Source organism: Gymnoscopelus braueri (assembly GCF_963280865.1).
Source record: "Gymnoscopelus braueri genome assembly, chromosome: 13".
NCBI lineage: Eukaryota > Metazoa > Chordata > Actinopteri > Myctophiformes > Myctophidae > Gymnoscopelus > Gymnoscopelus braueri.
Genome location: NC_137615.1, coordinates 18788978 through 18811569, shown reverse-complemented (window position 1 = coordinate 18811569; position 22592 = coordinate 18788978). Strand labels below are relative to the sequence as shown.

At 41.4% G+C, this 22592-nt stretch overlaps 1 protein-coding gene across 1 annotated transcript in view; it reads left to right on the top strand.

The window, feature by feature from the left end:
* The window catches only part of baiap3 (BAI1 associated protein 3), a gene marked incomplete at its 5' end in the record, with an annotated part of 57954 nt that extends 37837 nt beyond the window's left edge, over positions 1 to 20117 (top strand). The window contains 17 exons of the mRNA XM_080448067.1: positions 85 to 141; positions 654 to 751; positions 1292 to 1343; positions 3020 to 3171; positions 3547 to 3670; positions 6711 to 6851; positions 7886 to 7981; positions 9364 to 9579; positions 10076 to 10144; positions 11048 to 11127; positions 12147 to 12255; positions 13700 to 13771; positions 14181 to 14264; positions 15751 to 15871; positions 16877 to 17000; positions 17594 to 17799; positions 18034 to 20117. Coding sequence (XP_080304193.1) covers positions 85 to 141; positions 654 to 751; positions 1292 to 1343; positions 3020 to 3171; positions 3547 to 3670; positions 6711 to 6851; positions 7886 to 7981; positions 9364 to 9579; positions 10076 to 10144; positions 11048 to 11127; positions 12147 to 12255; positions 13700 to 13771; positions 14181 to 14264; positions 15751 to 15871; positions 16877 to 17000; positions 17594 to 17799; positions 18034 to 18137 — 1905 coding nt within the window. The 3' untranslated portion in view covers positions 18138 to 20117. The remainder of the gene's footprint in view (positions 1 to 84; positions 142 to 653; positions 752 to 1291; positions 1344 to 3019; positions 3172 to 3546; positions 3671 to 6710; positions 6852 to 7885; positions 7982 to 9363; positions 9580 to 10075; positions 10145 to 11047; positions 11128 to 12146; positions 12256 to 13699; positions 13772 to 14180; positions 14265 to 15750; positions 15872 to 16876; positions 17001 to 17593; positions 17800 to 18033) is intronic.
* Between the last annotated feature and the right edge of the window lie 2475 nt (positions 20118 to 22592).

Sequence of the window (22592 nt, the reverse complement as noted above, 5' to 3'; positions counted from 1 at the left end):
TAATAATATGAAGCGATGACATTAATTGAGTGGATTTATTTTCATAATTGGATTCATATTTTAATCATGTAATTATGTCAACAGAAGGGAACTGCAGAGTGGTATGAAAGCATAATTGCCCAATACAAACCAGAGGAGGGGGTAAGTTTCTTTTGAATACAACACAATAAAATATGTTATATACTCTATATTCCAGTGGTTCTCAAAGTCTGTAATTTCAATGACCATAATACCATGGTTAATACCAATGCCATAATAACTCTGAGAGTGTGCAATTGGAAACACTCGGTTCCATGTGCACACTCTCCGAGTCATAGACCTGTGTAAGTGTACGTTTGGACCCCCTCAAGGATCCCAGAGGGTCCCTGGACCCCACTTTGAGAATCACTGTTCTATTGACCAGTCAAGACATTCCAAGGTCTGATTTCAGAATAAAAAGATCTCTGTTCTGCCTCTGTTTACATCGCTGTGGAGGTGGAATTTCGCAGTCAATATTCTTTGTCAGATCATTGATTTTGTTCATAAGCAGCTGTGTAATAACCTAGGTAGTGAACTGTACAGCGAGGCAGTCATTACCGCAGCATAAACGCAGGCAGGGTTTTGACTCCAATAATGACCGTCTCGTTGTGTGTTTTGCGTCACCTAATACACAGCCACTTGAAGAGCAGCTGAAGAGGCGGGTTCAGGTGGTGGATGCTGTGTGCGCCGACCTCCAGAGAGCTCACACCATCTACAACAATCTCTTCTTCAGGTGCGTGTCCCCCAATACACACTTCACTGTACACTGTAGTGCAGTGGTTCTCAAACCTTTTCATGTAAAGGACCCCCAAAATGATGGTTTTTTTTGGCTGTGGACCCCCTGTCTCAAAAGATATTTTTGTGCCAGGATTTTTCTAAAATAGCAGATCTGCAAGCTGCTATTTTTGAATAGCCAAAGTATTAAATATGGTTAAAGTGGTTAGAATGATTGTGACGCCATATTAACTAGTTTTGCAGGGGACCCCCTGGGGGTCCCCAGACCCCACATTGAGAACCAATGCTGTAGTGTACATTCTCGTCGTTAATTCATTTGCACAGGTCCATTTGGTTCCATTTGAACGCTAACAGAGTACTGTGTAGCTCTCAAACAATGTGTGTGTGTGTGTGTGTGTGTGTGTGTGTGTGTGTGTGTGTGTGTGTGTGTGTGTGTGCGTGTGCGTGCGTGCGTGCGCGCGTGCGTGCCCGTGCGTGTGAATGTATTAACGGACTGACTTGCACTTTAACCCTGTCTTTGTCTGTTTTACCCTCCCAGTGCTGTGAAAGTAGATTACTTCAGCATCTCATACAGACAGCTGGAGAAACTGGTATGCCATTAAGGATGACATATGCTGTAGCAAACAATGCCTCATGAATTATATGTTGTGGTCGATGCCATACAGTGTGCATTACATAACTAACACATTATGTAATAATATAAATTTCATGACTAACAGAGTAATATGGTGCTTTTTTATTAATTTTGTTCTTTATTGACACTGTAGTTTGTCTACCATTCGCTATTTATTGAAAGGTTTCAGTGGGGACCAGAATTCTCAAGCCACTAGCGAGGACCTCTTGTTTTCATGATTCATTCAAACTAATTACATTGATTAAATTGCCGTCAATCTGCACACAATACCCCATAATGACAAAGTGAGAACACATGTTTAGATTAGTGTCATCGTGCTGGAAGGCCAACTGGCCAATCAAGCAAAACACATGCAAACCAAAACATCAGCCAGATTCCAGTCCGGGAGTGGGGTGTATTTCAGTGGTGTAAAGTAACTAAGTAAATTTACTCAAGTACTGTACTTAAGTACCATTTTGATGTATTTTTTACTTTACTGGAGTATTTCCAATTTTCAGTATTTTTACTTCTACTCCACTACATCTCAGAGGCAAATATTGTACTTTCACTCCACTACAATTATTTGAAAACAGTACAGTACTAGTTACTTTGTAGATTTTGGTTAGTATTACAATTCAGCCCTATATACATTTCGGCCATTTGAAAATAGCCGATCTACAAGCTGACAATGCGTCCCATTGTGAGCTTGTACATCTGCTATTTTCCAAAGGTGTGAAACGTGTGAAATGGGACATTTTGCATAATGAGTACTTTCTGCCTTTGGTACTTGAAGTACATTTTGATACCAATACTTTTGTACTTTTACTCAAGTAAATTTAGAATTCCTGACTTTTACTTGTAACAGAGCATTGCAGTATTGATACTAGAAATGTGAGTACTTTTTCCACCACTGGGTCTATTTCAACATCAGTTATACCTGATTATAGACTGATATTGAATGAAATAGGGCATTTTCTTTCTTCATTTCCTTTCGCATCTACAGTTCCTGGAGGACAGTATGGCAATCATGGCATCATAAACTAATTACTAAGACGTCAAAATATATATATTTTTTTCCCACTCCCTCCCAAGGGGGTCGACCTGAGATGAAAATAGATCTTCCAGCATGCCTCTGAACCACAACATGCATCCACATGAAAAAGAAGTGTTTACTGACAACTAAATCAATAATATCTAATACCTAAATCCAATTTTTAGTACTTTTACTTCTATTCCACTACATCCCAAATGCAAATATTAATATATATAATATACATTTATTTTACAATTACAAAACATACATTAACCACTTCAGCCCTATATACATTTTGGCCATTTGAAAATAGTTGATCTACAAGCTCACAATGCGTCGCGATGCGACGCATTGTGAGCTTGTAGATCAACTATTTTCAAAAGATTTGTATACATTTGAAAACTTGGAATGGGACATTGTGCATAATGAGTACTTTTACTTTTGGTACTTTAAGTACATTTTGATGCCAATACTTTTGTACTTTTACTCAAATGCATTTTGAATTCCGGACTTTTACTTGTAACAGAGTATTTCTAGATTTGCAGTATTGATACTTTTAAAGTAAAAAATGTGTGTACTTTTTCCAGCACTGGTTAACTCTTACTCTTGTGCTCCTCCAGGTAGCTGACGATATGAACGTGGCCATGGAGAGGGTGTGTGGGACTCTGGAGCAGGAGAGCTCCACCATGACTCCCACCATGGGAGAGACCATCTTCGAGCTCTTCATGACCCTGAAGACCCTCAAAGGCTTCCGAGAGCTTCTCCCTCTCAAGTTAGTCATCCTTTTCCCACTACAATTACTATTCACATTAGCCTTTCAGTGAAACACGTAGATTAGGAAACATTAAAAAAAGACACAATGGACCCTTTGCTAAATCCCACCCCAACAGCGAGTGGCCATACAAAGCTAGCATAGCAACCGTTGCTAAGCTGGCATATGGTTTGGCACTCTTTCGTCACCTGTCAGCTGTCAATGTTATTTCGCCCGCACACACACTATAATTTGCAACATTAACTCATTCAGTGCCAAGTAAATAAATAAATAATTGCCAATAGTTCCGCGCTATGAGCTTGTATATATAAATCTTAAAATGACACGTGTTCCCGGTCTTAAAGGGTTAAAAAGATGAACGTGTGTGTTTTCCAGGGATGCCAAGCTGTTGGCCTTGATGGGCTTTCACAACTGGTTCAAGACGTCCATCCATAAGTGGCTGCAAATCGTCCATGAGAAATCCTGTGACAGGATTCACCGAGCTGTGGAGACTGACACGGTAGGAGAGGAGCTCCTACCTCTGCCTCTTCAGACACCACCTCAGCCTATAGGGTTGTTCTGCCTCTTCAGACACCACCTCAGCCTATAGGGTTGTTCTGCCTCTTCAGACACCACCTCAGCCTATAGGGTTGCCCAACCGTCCTTTGAAATAAGGAATTGTCCCTTATTTGGAAACTTAAAAGACGTGTCCCTTATTGATCTGATAAGGGACACACTTTGTTCCTTATTTTTGTGAATCAATCAATGGCGTACAACTTACAAGGTCAGACAGCTTATTCTGTATACATACTGTACATAGTATAACACAGTTTGTTAACCACTTGAACCCTCTAGATTTAGCGCTTTTTTCTGTATACTGTACACCCTAATCTCTTTGCCAAAAATAGACGTTGTGATGCGTTGTGAGCTTGTAGATCAGCAATTTTTGGGCTAATGTTCCCCCCATAACAAGTGGTTAATATAATGTACATAAACTCTACATAATACAGTGAGATTCTTTTGGGGCGTTGCTTTTTTTTCTTGGAAATAAGGAACGCCCGGCCGGGTGTCAGGTAGTTGGCAACCCTACCTGTACCCCTTCTTGCCACCTTCTCTTTCCATTGATCAACTGTAAATGTATACACTCTCAGCGTTAAATGAACACTAGAGGATTTTACTGTTTACAGTAGTGATGCAGCAGGTTTAAAAAAACAATCTTCCTGAGCACTTGCTCTCCTCAGGGCTGTGTTCTGAGTCCACTGCTGTTCACCCATGACTGCTGTGCTAGGTTCAGTACCAATCACATGACTGCTGTGCTAGGTTCAGTACCAATCACATAGTGAACTACGCGGACAGTGGTGGCCCTCATCAGGGACGACAACGAGAATGCCCACAGGGAGGAAGTCAGACAGTTGGTGGGGCTGGTGCAACGCACACACAACCTGGTTCTGAATGTCAACAAGACAAAAGAGATCATTGTTGACGGAACCAGCACAGTCAGTCACACACTCACAAGTAAATAAGTACATTTACTCAAGTACTGTACTTAAGTACAATGCTGAGTACTTTTACTTTTGTATTTTAAGTATATTTTGATACCAATACTTTTTACTCAAGTACATTTTTAATTCCAGACTCTTACTAGTAACAGAGTACTTCTACATATTGCCGTATTGATACTTTTATTTAAGTAAAAATACGGCCTCTCTTGTAAAGAGAGCACAGAAACGTCTTCTCTTTTAGATTTCAGCAAGCCGGTTGAACACCACCCCCAGGTGGGCTGCATCCCCCCAGGAGGTTCAGAACGAAGGAGTATCGATGTGATGATTATATAACATTGTGTTTTGTACACAAGAGATTGGTCCTGATTTGCAGTCTGTGTAATTAAGACGGATGGTTTATTATTAGCCGAATATTGGCCCAACATGATGGGCTGCAGAGCCATATGAGTTATGTTTATACAGTACGTGTGCACGACATGTCCCGGGCTCAAGATCCCGGACACGTGCGCGTCATTCTTAACAGATTTCTGTCATTCTAATTTCTCCGTAATATGCAAAGAATGATCGCTAATTCCTTGTGTCAGTTATGTTTAATCATCAGTCAATCAAAGGTTAAAAATGTAACTGTCGGCTTTCTGCTGCCTAGACCACTCTAATGAGTCCATTCAATTGCTCTCCAGACAGAGAATGAGACCGAGAGAGACAGTCAGAGAGAGAGAGAATGTATAATGGAGGTATTTAGCAGTCCTTTTTATGCAGAGACTTGCAAGTCTCTCTCTCTCTCTCTCCCTCTCTCTCACACACACACACACACACACACACACACACACACACACACACACACACACACACACACACCTGCCTTTAGTATGTATTCCCGTTGCAGCATAGGCTTAATGAAAGGCGTTATGGTGAGCAGGATGGTATCGCACGGGTTCAGCGCCAGGTATAGGCTAATAATAGAGGTTCAGTTGTGCTCAGCGGGGACGAATTAGACGATTAACCTTTTTGTGTGCATGAGAGAATCAGAAACCTCCCGGCACTGGACATTAAAATATCCCCTTTGATCTCTAGCCTGCATGCGTCGATTGGTAAATGGTTCAGCACCGCGCCGATGGACAGCGACAGGCCAGCACGTTGTAAACCAGCGTGTCTGGGTCACAGCGGAAAATCTTGCAAAATGCAAATTTCTCTTCAAACTCTAAACATCAAAAGATAAAGTAGATGTATACGGCGGCCTACAACATTACAAGGTATATTCAAAGATAACTTGACATGGCTGTACAGCAAGGGGATAACGACAGATGCAGCAGCGCATAACCCATTAAAACCGTGTCATTTTTAGATTTGAGCAAAAAAAAAAGCATTTACACTTTGGCTATTCAAAAATTGCAGATATACAAGCTCGGTGCCACGCTACAAGCTTGTAGATCTGCTATTTTTGAAAAGTTGTGAAAATGTGTGCACTTCTGTGAACATATGTATTATTTTAAAGCGAACATTTTTAACTCAAATATTTGCTTCTGGGGGGTCCCTGGAACCAAATATTTTGAGGTGGGGGGTCCGCAGCCAAATACATATCATTTTGGGGGTCCTTGACAATTAGGAAAAAGTTTGAGCACCATTGATATAGCAACATACGTTATTTTGAAAACTTGGGATTTAGAAGACATTTTGTCGAATCGGCTTCAGGTCTTAATGGGTTAAAATAGGCAACGGACTGAACACAAGCTCAGATCAATTCCACGAGGAGAGAGAGAGAGACAGACAGACAGGAGAGGAGGAGAGAGACAGGGGAATAGGGGGGGGGGAAGAGAGGGAGAGAGAGAGAGAGCTGCCTGCCACAATGATTTTGCTTTTTTTATTTTTTATTTTTTTTTGCGTATGTGTTGACCCGCCCACCCGCACCCGTGATAATTGCATCTGAAGCTTACCGAACCTGCGGGTCCCGTGGGCTACGGGTCAGCCCCGCAGCATCACATAGTGTTATACAGTATGCTGTTGCCTGTACCACCTGTACCACATGTTTTGCTGTATGTTGTGTGTGCTGTGGAACAGCTGGAGCCCGTGCAGCAAGCCAAACACAGCTCGTCAGCGGTGGAAGTGACAGCATGCTTCAGCCAGGTGCGCCAGATCTGGTCCCAGCTGGCCTGGCCCGACTCCGCTGGGGCCTTCATCTTTGTCACGCGCTTGACAGACGTGAGTACCCTTGCCAAACACTGGTATACATTTTAAAAAGTTACTCACACACTCATACACACACACACACACACACACACAGGTTTGTATTACTATATTTGTGAGGACATCAACGGACATCAACGACTGTGATTATTTTTTTAATGCCTTTTTTTTGTTTTTAACCTTAACCGGAAAGCCGAAAATAGCCGATCTACAAGCTCACAAGAGCTTGTAGATCTGCTATTTTCGGTGCACAATAACAGCATGCAACTATAAATCAGACATAACACTAACCCCAACCTAATCACTAAATGCCCAATCTCAACCTTAACCCCAACCTTTTGTTTTTTACAATAAAACAACAAAAACTATCTTGTGAGAACTAGGCCTGTCCCCGACTAAGGATTTGTTTAGTCGAATCTAATTGGCGATAGTCGACTGGCAGTCGACTAATAAAAAAGAAAAAAAGAAAAAAAAATTAGGGCCAAAATACATTTTATTTCAAAGGGCCAAGTCTACACAGTTTGTTTTGTGTCTCCAGCAGAGTTTCTAGTGTCTCTATCTCTCTCTGGAAGAGGTTGCACATGAACTCTGCAGCCGCACTGAGGCGCTCCAACACAAACAATACCAATACAAAGACGAGGAATAAGAAGAAAAAAGTGGAAGTTACGTGTGGTTGCAGGTGTAGACTTGGCCAAAAAACAATTTAAAACATTTTTGGCCATTAAAAAAAAAAAAAAAAAAAAAAAAAGATTCGACTAAGAGACACGCAGTCGACTCGGACCCCCCGCGACTAACCAGTCGACTAGTCGACTTAGTCGAGGTCAGGCCTAGTGAGAACCAGGAAATAGTTCTCAAATGTTACTATACTATGTGGGGGACATATGGCCCTCACATGTATTTACAGGCTCACACAGACATACACAAGCTGAATGAAAAGGTCCTCCGGGACTATAAGCCCGGCTCACAAACATTAGAGCAGGAATAAAAAAAGGTCAATTGAACTTTTTCACACCGACGGCGGCATTGTGACTCTTTGTTTGGTGACTCAGAACTTCTGCAGCGAGGCCGTGAGCTACTCCGAGATGATAACACGCAAGATTGAGAGGAACCAGCTGGGCCGAGACCACAAGAGCCACACGGTGCAGGTACATGCCTGTGGGGAGCGGGAAGGCGGTGAAGGTGGGAAGGTGGGAAGGTGGGCGGTGACGTGGGTGGTAAATGTCAGCCAGTGTTCTCTCCCCGGCAACACAAACACCTCAGTGGGAGAGCGGGGCATGTAAGGCCAGTGTTTCCCAAACAGTGGACTCAATGTTTGACCCATGTTTGGGTCGCAAATAAATATCCCGCAACTCTTTGACTGCCAGAAATAAAGCATAATTTGCCACGCCACTGCCAACGAATTGCGAGTGTTTTCACTCACCTTTGAAAAGTCATAGAATATTTATCTCCTGTATGATCGATCCCCCGATTGCTTTAAAAGACGTATCCGAGGGGGCATGGTGGCACAGTCGGTAGTGCTGTCGCCTCACAGCTAGAAGGTCCTGGGTTCGATTCCCGCAGGGGACGCTGTGGGCGCTGGGGGCGTGTTCTCTCCTCCGTGTCATCAGTGCCCATACCCTAGGTGGGGTTGGCGAAAGGGCCTTTCTGTGTGGAGTTTGCATGTTCTCCCCGTGTCTCCTAGGGTAGGTACCCTCACAAAAACATGCAGTAATCCTGGTCACTATACTGCCTCCCCCTGGCCAGCCGGGGCGCCTGATGGAGGGGAAGGAAACTGGTTGGAATAACGTGTTCCTTCCACGCGCTACGTCCAACCAGGGAAACTCTCCCCTGTCAGGTGACAAGAAGGTCAGTTGGCTCTCATGCATTGAAGGAGGCATGAGCTCGGCCCTGGCCTCCCTAGGTTGGCAGAGGGAAGGTAGTGCCCAGGATTACATAGACAATTGGCACTGGGTGTAAAAAATAGGGTTACAAAATCGTGGGATAAAAAATCTAAGAAAAAAAAAAAAAAAAAAGACGTATCCGAGTCTCGTAGAATCGGGGAAAAATCACGATCATGTGACCCGCTGCGCCTCTCCTTCTCTGGGAGCCAAACGATGACCCATAGGCGAGCGAACAGCGCCATCTAGTGAAAAACCACTGAAAACACAAATCTAGTGGAAAACCACTGAAAACAGAAATCTCGTCATTGGCAGTCAAAGAGTTCATATTTTTAATCTATTATGATTTCAAAACAAATTATTGTTTTGATTATCAACAAAACCATGAAGCATTATTGCATACGTACAGTATATTCTACGATGTTTGAGCTATAGTTTTAGATCTGCCTCTTTTGCGTGTCAGTTATTTACATACAGTACACACCCCCCAAAACTCCCCCACTCGGCTTCTTGTAGCCCTGCCTCTTTTCCCTTCTTCGTTTTTCTTCACCCTTGTTTGTCTGCCTTCGCTCCTGCTGCTGCTGTTTCTCCTTTTCTCTCTGTCGCTCCTTTCTTCCCCCCCCCCCCTCCCTCCCCTCCCACACCGCTAGCTGTGCGTGGCGCTGAACAACACGGAGCACGTGCGTGTGTTCCTGGGGAACCTGCCCCGTGATCTGGACTGGCAGGTGGTGGAGCAGGCCATGGAGGAGTCGTGCGGGGCGGAAGGGAAGGAGCAGGTCTACAAGGCTCTCCACGGGCAGCTCTACAACGTGGACCTGGACCTGCAGAGAGAGGCCACGCGCCTCATCGCCGTGCTCACCGATAAGGTGCCACACTACTCTGAACACGTCACTCTGCACCTCCTCACCACGTTGTTTGGAAACTTTAGTTACGAGTTACTTTGTAGATTTGAATTGTTATTACGAAACATACATCAACCACTTCAGCCCTATTTAAACTTTGGCTATTTGAAAATAGCCAAAGTCACTTTTAAAATATAGAATATTTTAATATTTTTACTATATCGGTGGTGCTCAAACTTTTTCATGTCACGGCCAAAATGTATTTGGCCGCAGACCCCCATCTGAAAATATTTTGTTCCAGGGACCCCCCAGAAGCAAAGATAAAATATATATATATAATATTAAAGGATTTGCACAAATGTTCTAGATTTTTCAAAAATAGCAGATCTACAAGCTCACAGCGCAGCACTCGGTACAGTATAATGTTCTCCTGTGTGTGTGTGTGTGTGTGTGTGTGTGTGTGTGTGTGTGTGTGTGTGTGTGTGTGTGTGTGTGTGTGTGTGTCTCTACGCCATCGCAGATGCAACCTGAGCTACGGAGGTACCTACAGCACATCAGTCTGTCCCCAGACTCCATCAACAACGATGACGTAAGGGCCTGGCAGCAGCTTCATGCAGTCTGCATTCATATACTGTACTTATACTGTACTCAAGACCAGCCATTCCCAACCTGTAGGCCAGGGCCCACTGGTGGGCCGGGAGGATATTGCAATCGGGCCCCCAAATAATTGGCAAAACACTAAATCATAATATAACATTGATGTTAAAAGAAAGATTATGTAAACAGTAAGTCATGGTATTTTTCTTGAATCCTTTAAAGGGATAGTACACCCCAAAAAAATATTTTTTTTTCTATCAATTAGTCACCCCATGGAGACTTGAATTCATGGATATGTTTTTGTTTTTGGCACATTCCTATGCCAATAATTTGATGACCAGCGGACCGGTAGGCAGCGGTTCCGGTAGGAGCCACAAAGGATACTCTTTGTGTCGGTCATCAAATTATTGGCTTAGGAATGCAACAAAAAACAAAAAATATCCACGATATCAACTCTCCATATTTCCACAATGACACAAAAAAAGTCATTTTGGGGGTGAACTATCCCTTTAAGACCTGAGGCCGATTCTACAAATGCCTTCCAAATCAGTAGTTCACAAACGTTCAAGATTTTTCAAAAATAGCAGATGTACAGTATAAGCACTATATGTATATGTGCTATTTTTGAATAGCCAACGCTAAAATCTAAAATGACACGCTTTCCGGTTTTAATGGGCTAAAACCTTGCGGGAAAATGATTGTTATCTCCATCGTGTTTTCATTGTGATCCCCAGCCACACCCATCCGACCACGTACTTGTTAAGTGGTCAGGTATGGGTGGGCCGCGAACGCTTTTGAGATGTTCAAGTGGGCCCGGATCCAGAGGTTGGGAACCACTGGTCAAGACATTTTGTCAGTGTTTAAATGTAATATGGCTAACGTGTCAATATTCCAGGCTGTGGCCCCTCTTATGAAGTACTTAAACGAAACTCTGGTCGTCCTCAACGAGTCCCTTGTGAAGGAGAACCTGGCAAGGTAATTATTACTGTCCCTCTACAGATATGAAACTTAGTCAAGCAATAATAATAACACCCATTTGACACTTTTACACTAACATCGACCATTATCTAGCCATATCTGCTGCAAAAACATGAATTAGGCCAGTGGTCTTCAACGTTTTCAAGCCAAGGACCCCTTGGCTGAGAGCGAGATAAAGCAGGGACCCCCACTATATATTGTATAAAATATTTATTTTTTCATAGATTTCATAGGCAGCTTCATAGACTTTTTTCACAGCACTATCATGTTAATGTGTATTTCCAGAAATTTAACCATGCACTTAAACAATACTTTGTAAACCTGACCTTTCACTCTGTACTTAGTCTGCTCTTTTTCCCCCTCTATACCAAACCACTTTGCCGAAAATAGCTGATCTACAAGTGCTTGTAGATCAGCTATTTTTGGCTAAAGTTCTCCTCAGAATAGGGATGCTTGGTTGAAGTGGTTGATGTAAAAATCACACAATGATTTGGCGGACCCCCTGTAGTAACTCTGAGGACCCCCTAGGGGTCCCGGACCCCCTGTTGAAGACCTCTGAATTAGGCTATATAGGTGGGAGTGTGTGCATATGTGTAATTATCAGTTCGTTTTTTGTATTATTTAAATGATCAAAGCGTGTTTATTATATATTTTTTATAAATTCTATATGTTGTGTCTTGTTTTATACTTCGTCGGACAACGGTGTCATGCAAGAAAAAGTGAAACTAGCTGATTTACAACCTCACAACGGGTCACATCATGATGTGTTGTGAGCTTATAGATCTGCTATTTTCACTATAAGATGTCCAAAATAGGGATTGATTATTAATTGATTCTTTTATGAAATGTTACATTTTTGATTGATTTTAATAATTGATTAAATTGATTAGTGCAATTAACTGTTGCACCCCTACACGTGTGCATGCATGCAGGTGTGTGTGTGTTTGTGGGGGGGGGGGTGGTTAATCAGAACACTGATGAACATGAGTGCATGGGTGCTGCTTTGTGCCGGCCAGGGTTCGCCAAAGCATGTGGGAGCTGCTGCTGAGGATGATCCTGGACAATGTGGCTGACAATAGGGGCATTCAGGAGGAGTTCTACAACCGCTTTCAGTACACGGTCGAGGTCAGTGCAAAGCTTACATTGCCCTTTGTGGTCATGTCACACATGTTTTCAAGCATTCAGCTTTGTTCAGCTCTGAATGCTTGAGTATGAACCTACAGTAGCACTGTATCTATATCACATTCTTAAGGTGCTCTCTAAATCAGATTCTTAACATTTGTGGTAGAGAAAAACTGATCTAAGACATGAGAACAAGTAACCAAGATATGTCTGCATGTCATCCTATATAAATGGCTCAGGTTAAATTAACTTTGTCACTTGTTACCATTTCGCCCCTATCATATAACACAGTGGTTCTCAAAGTGGGGTCCCTTTCCTTATGATAGATAGGAACCAAATGGACCCTTACAGGTCTGTAACTCAGAGAGTAAGGGTCCATTTGGTGCCATTTGCACACTCTCTGAGTTAATGAATATGAAACTGGGGGTCCTTGAAATAAAAAAAAACTTTGAGAACCACTGATCTAACCCCACAGACTCACTGGTGAGCAGCTGCTAGCTAGATCAGATATTAATGAAGTCACGAGGCAGTGCTGCCGTGTTCTGAGGGGAGCTCCCTCTTGAATGACAATGTGAGAGCATTTTTGATGCCAATATAACTAGCTGGCAAGAGACATGGCAGATTTCCATGTAGCAAATACTAAGGCTGCGTCTCTCAGGCACTTTACTCTGCTCTATCCTACAGCTCCTCTATCCTCACTCCTACAAGGGGTTCATGTGATATAGAACGTAGACATGTTGCATAATCCGAGAGCTTGTGTAGATTTGATTTGAGCACTCGTAGAATGCGATCTACACACACGTGCAACATTGCAAATTGTACCTGCATAAAATATTCATACACATGTAAATTCACATTTGAAGTCTGGAAAGAATAAACAATTCTTGGATAATGAAGCAGGTGCGCTTCCTCTGGTCGCCAATCAAGACGTTAAGCTCAAATACACGTTTCTTTATTCCTCCGGCCGGAGGAATAAAAGAAATGTGTACTTGAGCCTAACATCTTGCATCGTTATTTATGGAGAGCCGCTATTTCCACTTTGGTGGTTTTCTTAAAATAAACAATTCTTGTTGTGCAACTGACGACCTACACGTGTGTGATTTTGTGACTTAACTTTGTGACTTCAAATTCAGATCACGTGTGTGTGTGGACTACAGGTTACAGGTTCAAATTTCAGTTAGTTTGAGTGCTCAAATCAAATCTACAAGCTCTCGAATTTTGCAACATATCTACCTTCATACAGTATACCAGTGTAGATGCCCTTTCCTTCTTTACGTAACCTTGTAAGAGTGAGTCTAGACCACAGGACTGTTAATATGCTGAGACATATTCATGAAGATAAGAGCAGTCTGGGTAAATCTGATTACATGTTTAGCCACCAATCAGGCCCTTTATTTTTGGTCTTGTTTAGCTTATTAGCTTGTATTCGTTTTGTTCTTAATCTTAGACTCTGCTGCAGTTCTTCCATGCTGAAGGAGATGGTCTTGTCCTGGAGGACATGAAGAGTGGAGATTTCAAGGTATGATTGCTGGCATTCTATTAGTTAGCTGTGTGTTTTTTTTTTGTATATCATGCATATGTAGTCTAGTCTTGATTGGAAATTAACAAACTTAATTAAAAGAGCCGCCTGGATGATTTAATGAAGTTACAGAGTGCTCTGCAAAGCCCTGGCTCTGCCCTTGCTCTTGCAATCAGGACTTAAAGTCAGATCTCTTTATCTGTGTCCTTCCCGGCTCTTTTGAGACTTTTTGCCTTGACTGCCGCACCAGTGAGAAAGACAAACAAAGGACAGTTTTCGAAGGCGCAGCTCAACTTGTGCTAACTACTGTACTACCACACGCGCACACACACACACACACACACACACACACACACACACACACACACACACACACACACACACACCCCCACACACTCTTCCGTTCTAGGTCCTTGATGAGGAGCTCAGGCTGAATAAGTGTTCCTCTTTTGAGCTAATCGAGCAGTACTATCTGGAGAAGATCTCGCTGCAGGTGAGTTGCATCCAACTAGGCAGAAAATCCTCCTCTAATCTCTGGAGTGGAGCAGGAGAAGGAGTGTTTATTGGAAAGCAGAGCACATCAGGTCTTGTTTAACGAACCATACTGGCGTCAATGCCTATTCAAAGCTTTGGTCATATAACCCACATAAACGTAGACCAGACGATTCCAAACCGGGGCCCACTGCTGGGCTGTGACGATATTGCAAGTGGGCCCCCAAATAATTGGTAAAACCAATTTAAATATTAATGTAAAGTTCTATACTTAGACCCCTCCTATTTTAAATCTACAGGGAAATATCCAGCATACTGTACAAGCTCACAACCCAAAGCTCACAACTCGTTAGGAGCTTGTAGATGTGCTATTTTCGCCTAGTGTTCGCCTATTATGAGACATGCCCAGAATATTTTCTGGGCATTCTCAACGGTTCTTAACGGGCCTGGAAATTAAGGCCCGGCCCGAACGATTACCATAATTTTAGGTCTGAGACGGCCCGAAAGCCAAAACAAAAAAGGAAAGAAAGATTGCCAGTAGGCAGCACCAGTGGCTCAAAATTATAGCAGAGAGTGAGTGTGAGAGAACGTACTTATGAGTTGCCGAAATGGCAACTTCACACGTCCAGTAAAATTGTTAATACAAAACACACAAAGTTTCACGCAAAATAAAGTTAAATCCTCGTCTTCTCACCTTACTCAGCAATTCTCTGCCTCTCTCGATTCTACCCTCCTGACTGACTACACAGTCACAGTGTAATTTGAACCGCTGTGTATCTGACAGACCGCGAGTCTAGCTTACATGCCCCCCCCCAGAATAAGGACGCCAGGGGTTTTAAGTGGTTAATAAGTGTGTTTCACACACCGGAATTGAATTGTGGGAAGCTGATCTGTGTTGACAATTTAATTTGATCAGCTATAGTGCTATAAAACTCACATCATGACCCTGGCTTCTGGCTGGAAGGAGAAAAAAAAAAGAGCAATGTTTCATAACAATATTAATTGTCACTGCTCTGCGCCAGCAATTCTCTTCTGTCCTGATGATGATAAAGGATTGGTTCTCAAAGTGGGGTCTGGGGACCCCCCAGGGGTCCTTGGGGGGGTTCGAGGGTGTCCCCAGCAAAAGTAGTTAACATGGCATCGCAATCATTTTAACCACTTGATCCATTTAAGTGGATTAAGTGGTTGGATATTCAAAAATATCACATCTACAAGCTCACAGCGTGTCACTGCAAGCTTGTACATCTGCTATTTTGGACAAATTTCGAAAAAATATAAAAAATGTTAGGAAGATATTTTATATATTTTTTTATATATATATAAATCTTATTTTTTGGGCGTCCCTGGCTCAAAACGTTTTCCGCAGCCAAAATACATCAATCAATCAATTTGGGGGTCCTTGACATAAAAAAGTTTGAGAACCACTGTCTGTGATATAGGATTGCAACGTTCATTCTTGGTGACAATAACAAACTTCATTGTTCCAGAAAACGCTGAAACACACTCGTTTTGGGCGGATCAGTGTGAAGTGCTACTATGATGCACCAGATCAGAGACTGACGGTGGAGATTCTGCATGCAGCTGATATCATTGCACTCGATGCCAACGGTACACTGTGTGTTTGAAAGTAACTAAGTACTTTTACTCAAGTACTATACTTAAGTAAAATGTTTTGGTGCTTTTACTTTATTTCCATTTAGTTATACTTTATACTTCACTATAAGTATTTGACAGCTTTAGTTGCTAGTTACACTTTGAAGAACTTTATAGATTTTATATATATCTATTTTACTTTATAGAATACAAAACATACATTTACCAATTAAGCCCTAATTTATTCTTAGGCTATTTGAAAACAGCCGATATACAAGGTCACAAAACAAAAACATTTGACACATTTTGAAAGATTTGAGTACTTTTACTTTGGTACTGTACGTTCATTTTAATGCCAGCACTTCTGTACTTTTACTCAAGTACAATCTAGAATCCAAGACTTGTAATGTACTTGTAACAGAGTATTTCTACATTGCTACTTTTACTTAAAGGACGACTTCACCGCTTTTCAACCTAACTTCATATAATTGGTCCTCACTAATACTCATGATAAAATGGTACAATTTTTTTCTACTCGGCCTGTGTCTCATAGGAGGGCTGTGGACAGTCCAGAAACCGTCTACCAGTGACATCATCGTTAGGCATGATTTTTTTTTTTCAACAAGATTTCACATTTTTTATTTTTATTTTTATTAACACAAGAACAATGGCTTCTTTTATTGCATTGCAACTTTCCAGGAATAGAAAGCCTGCAGTTTCTATTAGCTTGGATTCCCCATTGATGATGTCACTGGTAGACGGGACTCTGAACTGTCCACAGCCCTCCTCTGAGACACAGACCGAGTAGAAAAAAATTGTACCATTTTATCATGAGCATTAGTGAGGACCAATTATATGAAGATAGGTTGAAAAGCGGTGAAGTCGTCCTTTAAGTAGAACATCTGAGTACACTAAAGGTAAACTTTGTGTTGGCCAAAATGAAATGCAAGATACTTTTTCACAATGGATCAGCAAACAGTGCTTGTAATATGACACCATCCTGTCTCTTGTCCTATCTAGGTTTGAGTGACCCCTTTGTCATTGTGGAACTGTGTCCTCACCACCTTTTTCCCATGGCCAAGAGTCAGCGTACCCAAGTCAAACCCAAGACGCTCCACCCGGTATTTGACGAACTCTTTTACTTGTGAGTAATCAATGCTTATTGTCTCCGCCAGGCCGAAGGCGTGGCCGAGACTATGTTTTGCCCCCTGTCCGTCCGTCCGTGTGTGTGTGTCCGTCCGTCTGTCTGTCAGTGGACAGCTAAAATCCGGCACCGTTGGCCCGATTGACGTGAAACTGTGCACGCACACTCCCTAGAGGCCAAGGAAAAAGCTCTGTCCTGCATTTTTCACAACTGTTTTTCACATTGGTCCATTATAGCGCCACCAGGAGGCAGATTTTTGCAACAACAAAAAAATATATATTACTTGTACACATTTTGTCCAAACATCACGCAAATCAGTACACATTATGTCTATAGTCATGACTAAATTCCGAACATTGCTGGCCCACAATAACCTACCTGACCTGGCGGAGACCTTTGCTCCGAGGAGCACTTTTTCTACTTCCCTGGAATCTGGTTGAACTGCTGATTCTAATCTGTATTTCATTGCTTAACGTTTTTACTGACTTACTGACGGATTTATTGTTGAAAAATCGAGTAATTGAGTAAAATCGTGTAATATTTGTTTGCTGCTGGTAATTCTCGTTGGTCTTGTTGTTGTTTTTTATTTCCAGCCATGTCAGTCCAGAACAGTATAGACACAGGTATGCCTGTTTGACCTTCACTGTAATGGACTATGACTGGTTGTCCACCAACGACTTTGCCGGTGAAGCTGTGGCCCCGCTCAGTGACTTCTGCTGGCCAGGAAGACCCAATGCGTCCGCGGCCGGAAAGAGTGTCCAACCGGTCATCCTCCACCTTTCTCGCAACAAACCTAGTGGTAACCCAGAACCCACAAAATCGAATAATCAAGAAGCACTGTTGTACACACACAGTGTATATATTTTGAAATTGTTTGAAACGTTTCACCTATAATTAAATGACCGCAAAACAGGCATAGATTATGAATAGATTATTTAAATAAATGTAATTAAATTAAAGCGATCAGTTCAATTAACCCCTACCTCGAACCAAACTGTATTTTTTTCTCCGATGTTTGTTTTCTCCCCCCCAGAGAAGCCAGTCATGAAGCTGCTGGACGCACGCATCGATGACAGGGAGGCTCAGGAGTTTGTCCGCAGGCTGAAAGAGATCGAGAAGTCCATGGAAGAGGAGTAGTAACTGTCTGCTCTGCACCACCGCCTGTTGTATTGGTGTGTTTTCGGACCCCCCCCCCGTCTTTGCAAACATGTGCTTTTGTACTTGTTGTACTGTTTACAATACTTGCAGTATTTTTCCGATTTGATTGTATGTGCAGTAATTATGCCAAACTGGAAAAAAAGGAAAACAGGGAATCAAAAAGATCTATACTTCATTGTACAACTGTGTCGCTTGCAAAAGAAATATGTTTAGGTGAATGACACGTTCGTACAATGAAGTGTACATTAGGCTTAAAGTGATAGTTCACCCCAAAATGACTTTTTTTCTATGGATTAGTCACCCCATGAAGCCTTGAATTCATGGATATTTTTTTGGTTTTTGTCTCATTCCTAAGCCAATAATTTGATGACCAGCGGCGGCTCCAGTAGGAGACACAAAGAGTCAACTTTGAGTCTACTACAGGAGACATTAGCATCTTTCCGCCTGTCATCAAATTATTGGCTTAGGAATGCGACACAAACAAAAAAATCTTCATGAATTCAAGGCTTCATGGGGTGTGTAATTGATAGATAATAAGTCATTTTATGGGTGAACTATGCCTCTAACAGTTTTCAAATTGTGAGAGCATCCTGTCACTGTGCAACACTCTTGTGTCTTAGTTTAACTATATTTGAGAATAGAATAGTTTACCCTACAGTATATACGTTACTACTCTATATTTTTTGTAAAGAGGTCATTGTAATGTTTGTTGTAATATCTCTGATATGATAGATTTAACATTTAAAAGCTATTTTGTGGACGTAGCCTACATATCAAATGGTAGTTTGACTCTACGTACTGTATACCTCAGTTATGCTTATTAGTTGTGGTGGTAGAGAAAGATGAACAAGGTGTTTGACTTTATTCTAAATGGACACTGTGGAGTTAAATGAGCCAGTGGTGCATTCACTTGAAGCTGGATTCATGTGTTTACTGGACTTCATCTTAACAACTAAAATAAGCGAGTTTGGAAACGCTGTTTCTGAAGGAGAACATTTTTGAGCACATCTCATGAGACTCTCATGGGTTCTGAAGAGCAACGCAGGCACAGTTGTAACCTATTAAGACCAGGAAAGCATTCCTGATCATTTTTAGATTTCTTTGGCTATTCAAAAAAATAGCAGATCTACAAGCTCATGAGCTTGTAGATCTGCTATTTTTGAAAAATCTAGACAATTTGTGCAAATCTTTGAATATATGTATACTTTTTTAACGCCGATATTTGCTTGATATTTGGGTCCCTGGAACTAAATATTTTCAGATGGGGGTCCACGGCCAAATACGTAATTTGGGGGGTCCTTGACGTGAAAAAGTTGGGAGCACCACTGATATAGCAACATACTGTTGGGATTTAGAAAACATTTTTAGATATGTATTTGGCCGCGGACCCCCATCTCAAAATATTTTGTGGGACCCCCAGAAGCAAAGATTTGAGTTACAAATGTTTGCTATGTTCTATGTTTGCTATGAGCTTTTATATCTGCTATTTTTGAATACCCAAAGAAATCTTAAAATGACACAGATGCGTCCCCGGATTGAATGGGTTAACACAAGGAGTGCCAATGCTGCCCTGAAGCATCATGGTTCATTCTCACGTCCTGCTCTTAAAGCTCATCTTAGGACGTTGGAGATGCTGATGAGTGTTGTATCTCATTTCGCTCCATTGGACTGCAAGGGTTATTCATAACCCTTTACATTAATTCCCTTTCCTTTGTAACATGCACTGCAAACCTATGGGGGATATACCATCGTGCCCCGGCATGCGAGGCCTTTATTAAAGTACTACAGGATTAGAGCCAGAGTATCGGCAATTATGCAGCTGTTGTGTCTAAAATATTTAACCACTTTCAAACTGATGTCCCTATTTTGGGCATGTCATTATAGGTGAACATTTTGACATTTTCCCCAAAAATTGCAAATCCACAAATTCAAGGCAATACAAAAACTTAAATTAAAAAAGATTTTAAAAAGTATTTTTGACAAAATATCATTCAAAATATCGGTAATTGGTAGTCTAGGACTCTCAAAAATCTGGATCGACTTTGGAAACCTGGCATCAGTCGGGCTCTAGACAGGATCCAAAGCATTACAGCACATAATTCACTTTTACATTGGATATGCCAACCTGAAACTAATTTTACAGGCCTTACAGGCATGACTAAAACTGAATAGTGTCACAACCACCACCCTCATGAGATACAATCCTCCATAGCTAATGTACTGTATAGCCTGTATAGTGAATTGAGAGGGAAATTAAATTGTCATGAAATGTGCATGACTGATTTGCAGCACAAAAAGTTAACCATGTCAATGAATAAGCAATCCAGAGAGAGCTGTTTTTAAGCCTTAGTTTACAAGTCCAGGTCAAGTCACAAAAAGACCTGATTTTCACGGCTTAAGACTGACATGAGTCTGCAGTTGTGCCCATCCCCATAACAGAACATCCATGCCAGTTTGGTGTGCCCAGGCAGTTACCAATATTACTCGAAACAAATGTTACAGAATGGCAGAACTTGTGTGCAAAGCAGCAGGCTAAACATCAGTAGGCCTGTGATGGTGATGCATTTTAAGTTGCATTATTCTTTGAATAAGTTATAGCTCCAGGGTCAGATGTGAACAAGGTTTTGCTTTCAAGTATCGAGTCAAGTCGAGTCTCAAAGCAATCAAATTGCAAGCAAGCCAAGTCTCACAGCAAAGGACTTCTTCAAGTAATGTTTTTTTGTATTGTTCATACCTGTCGCTAACGTAGCATATTGTTAGTAATCAGTACTAAGCTGAGGAAAATGTAGGCATGGCACGCTTAGCAATATTGAAAGTGATGCCGATTATTGTTGCTTGTTTGCAATCTAAAATTACTAATTCATGCAGTCAGAATATAATCCCCACAGCCAACACAATCACAGAATTGATTGAAAAAACGTGAAAGTTAAATTAAAAAAAAATCAAGTATCATTGTAGCAAGTTACAAAGGTTTGACACCAAACATTGGACACTTTCAGTATTTAAAAATATGTTATTTATTGTAGTTTGTGTAATGTTTTGTTGCCCCCATGTGGAGTTGTGATGGTGCGGCTTGCAAAATGAAAGGCACTGTCCATGCCTGAATAGTGATTAGTGCATTAAAAGAAAGTGTTGAAGAGTCTTCTTTATCTTGAGATAGGAGTATTTTGTGTCCATTCAAAATGCATTTGCATAGATAGATGTCTTTTGAAAGGAGGCAGAAGTAGTTGCATTTGTTAACCATTGTCGGTACATTCAAAATCAGGAGTTTATTATATTGAAGGACTTAGATGTGACTTTTGAATAGAAGAACTGTTTAGTCCAAGTGTCATCCTCTCCTTTGATTGACTCATAGTTTGTAATAAATTATATCGATATGTTTTAACCAGGGCTGTTAAAAAAAAGAAAAGCAAAAAAGGTAATCAGTATTGGGAATTCAGTAGCACTATTTCTTTTTTTTTTAAATGCAACCCTTCCCCTTTATGGAAAACTATTTGTGCTCAGTACCATTTAGTAGATCTCAATATTATATTGTATTACGGTACCATATGAGAAGAGAAATGTATTACTAAATTCTGATAAGTCTGCCAGTCATGTGTTCCAATTGGCTTTTTCAATCATGAAAAAGTAATGACATATTACAATATGATCACTCATTCATTCCTGCAAAAAGCATTTTACAGGCCCTAAAGTTGATCATTTTGCAGCCGTAAAACTGAGCAGGAACTAAGGCTGTCTAGTTGGTAATCATAAGGGAGCCGGTTCACCTTCCGCCATGCCATATTAATTTCACGTCTGTGAAAATGTACAGTGACAATTACCCTGAAAACCGCTACATTATTATTATTTATTATTATATCCAGGAGGAAGAGTGGCTGTAGTTTGATAGCCTCAACAATACCCAGCTTTTAGCCCCACTAGTTATTGCACTGAAACCACTAGTTGTAAACTAGTGATCCGTCCGTCGGTCCAGCACTTTTTGTCTCTAACAGGATATCTTGAAAACGGCTGGATTGCCAATTGCCATAGACTTTTCTGTGCACCTTCCTGGGAGGAAGAACCCTACTAGCCTCCTTTAGCACCATGCTAATATAGGCCAAGATTTTCACTTGGACACGACTCACGAGATATCTCAAAATGTCCGGAATGCCATGAAACATGCTAATTCATGCACATTCATGCTCCCCATAGGTTGAACCCTGGTCATTTGATTTACCCCATGGCCGCTCTTCTAGCATCACCCTCAGGGCAAAATATCAACTTTGCGTGCAAGATACAGCATCTCAAATGATGAATGAAAACTATTAAGACGACTATAATGATAATTATGTTACCCACACTGATGGATGATAATGCTTATAAAACATGTTTAACGTGAGTAATGTGTTGAGCGCAACGCGTTGTAAATTCAGATTGATTTTGATTGGCTGTCAG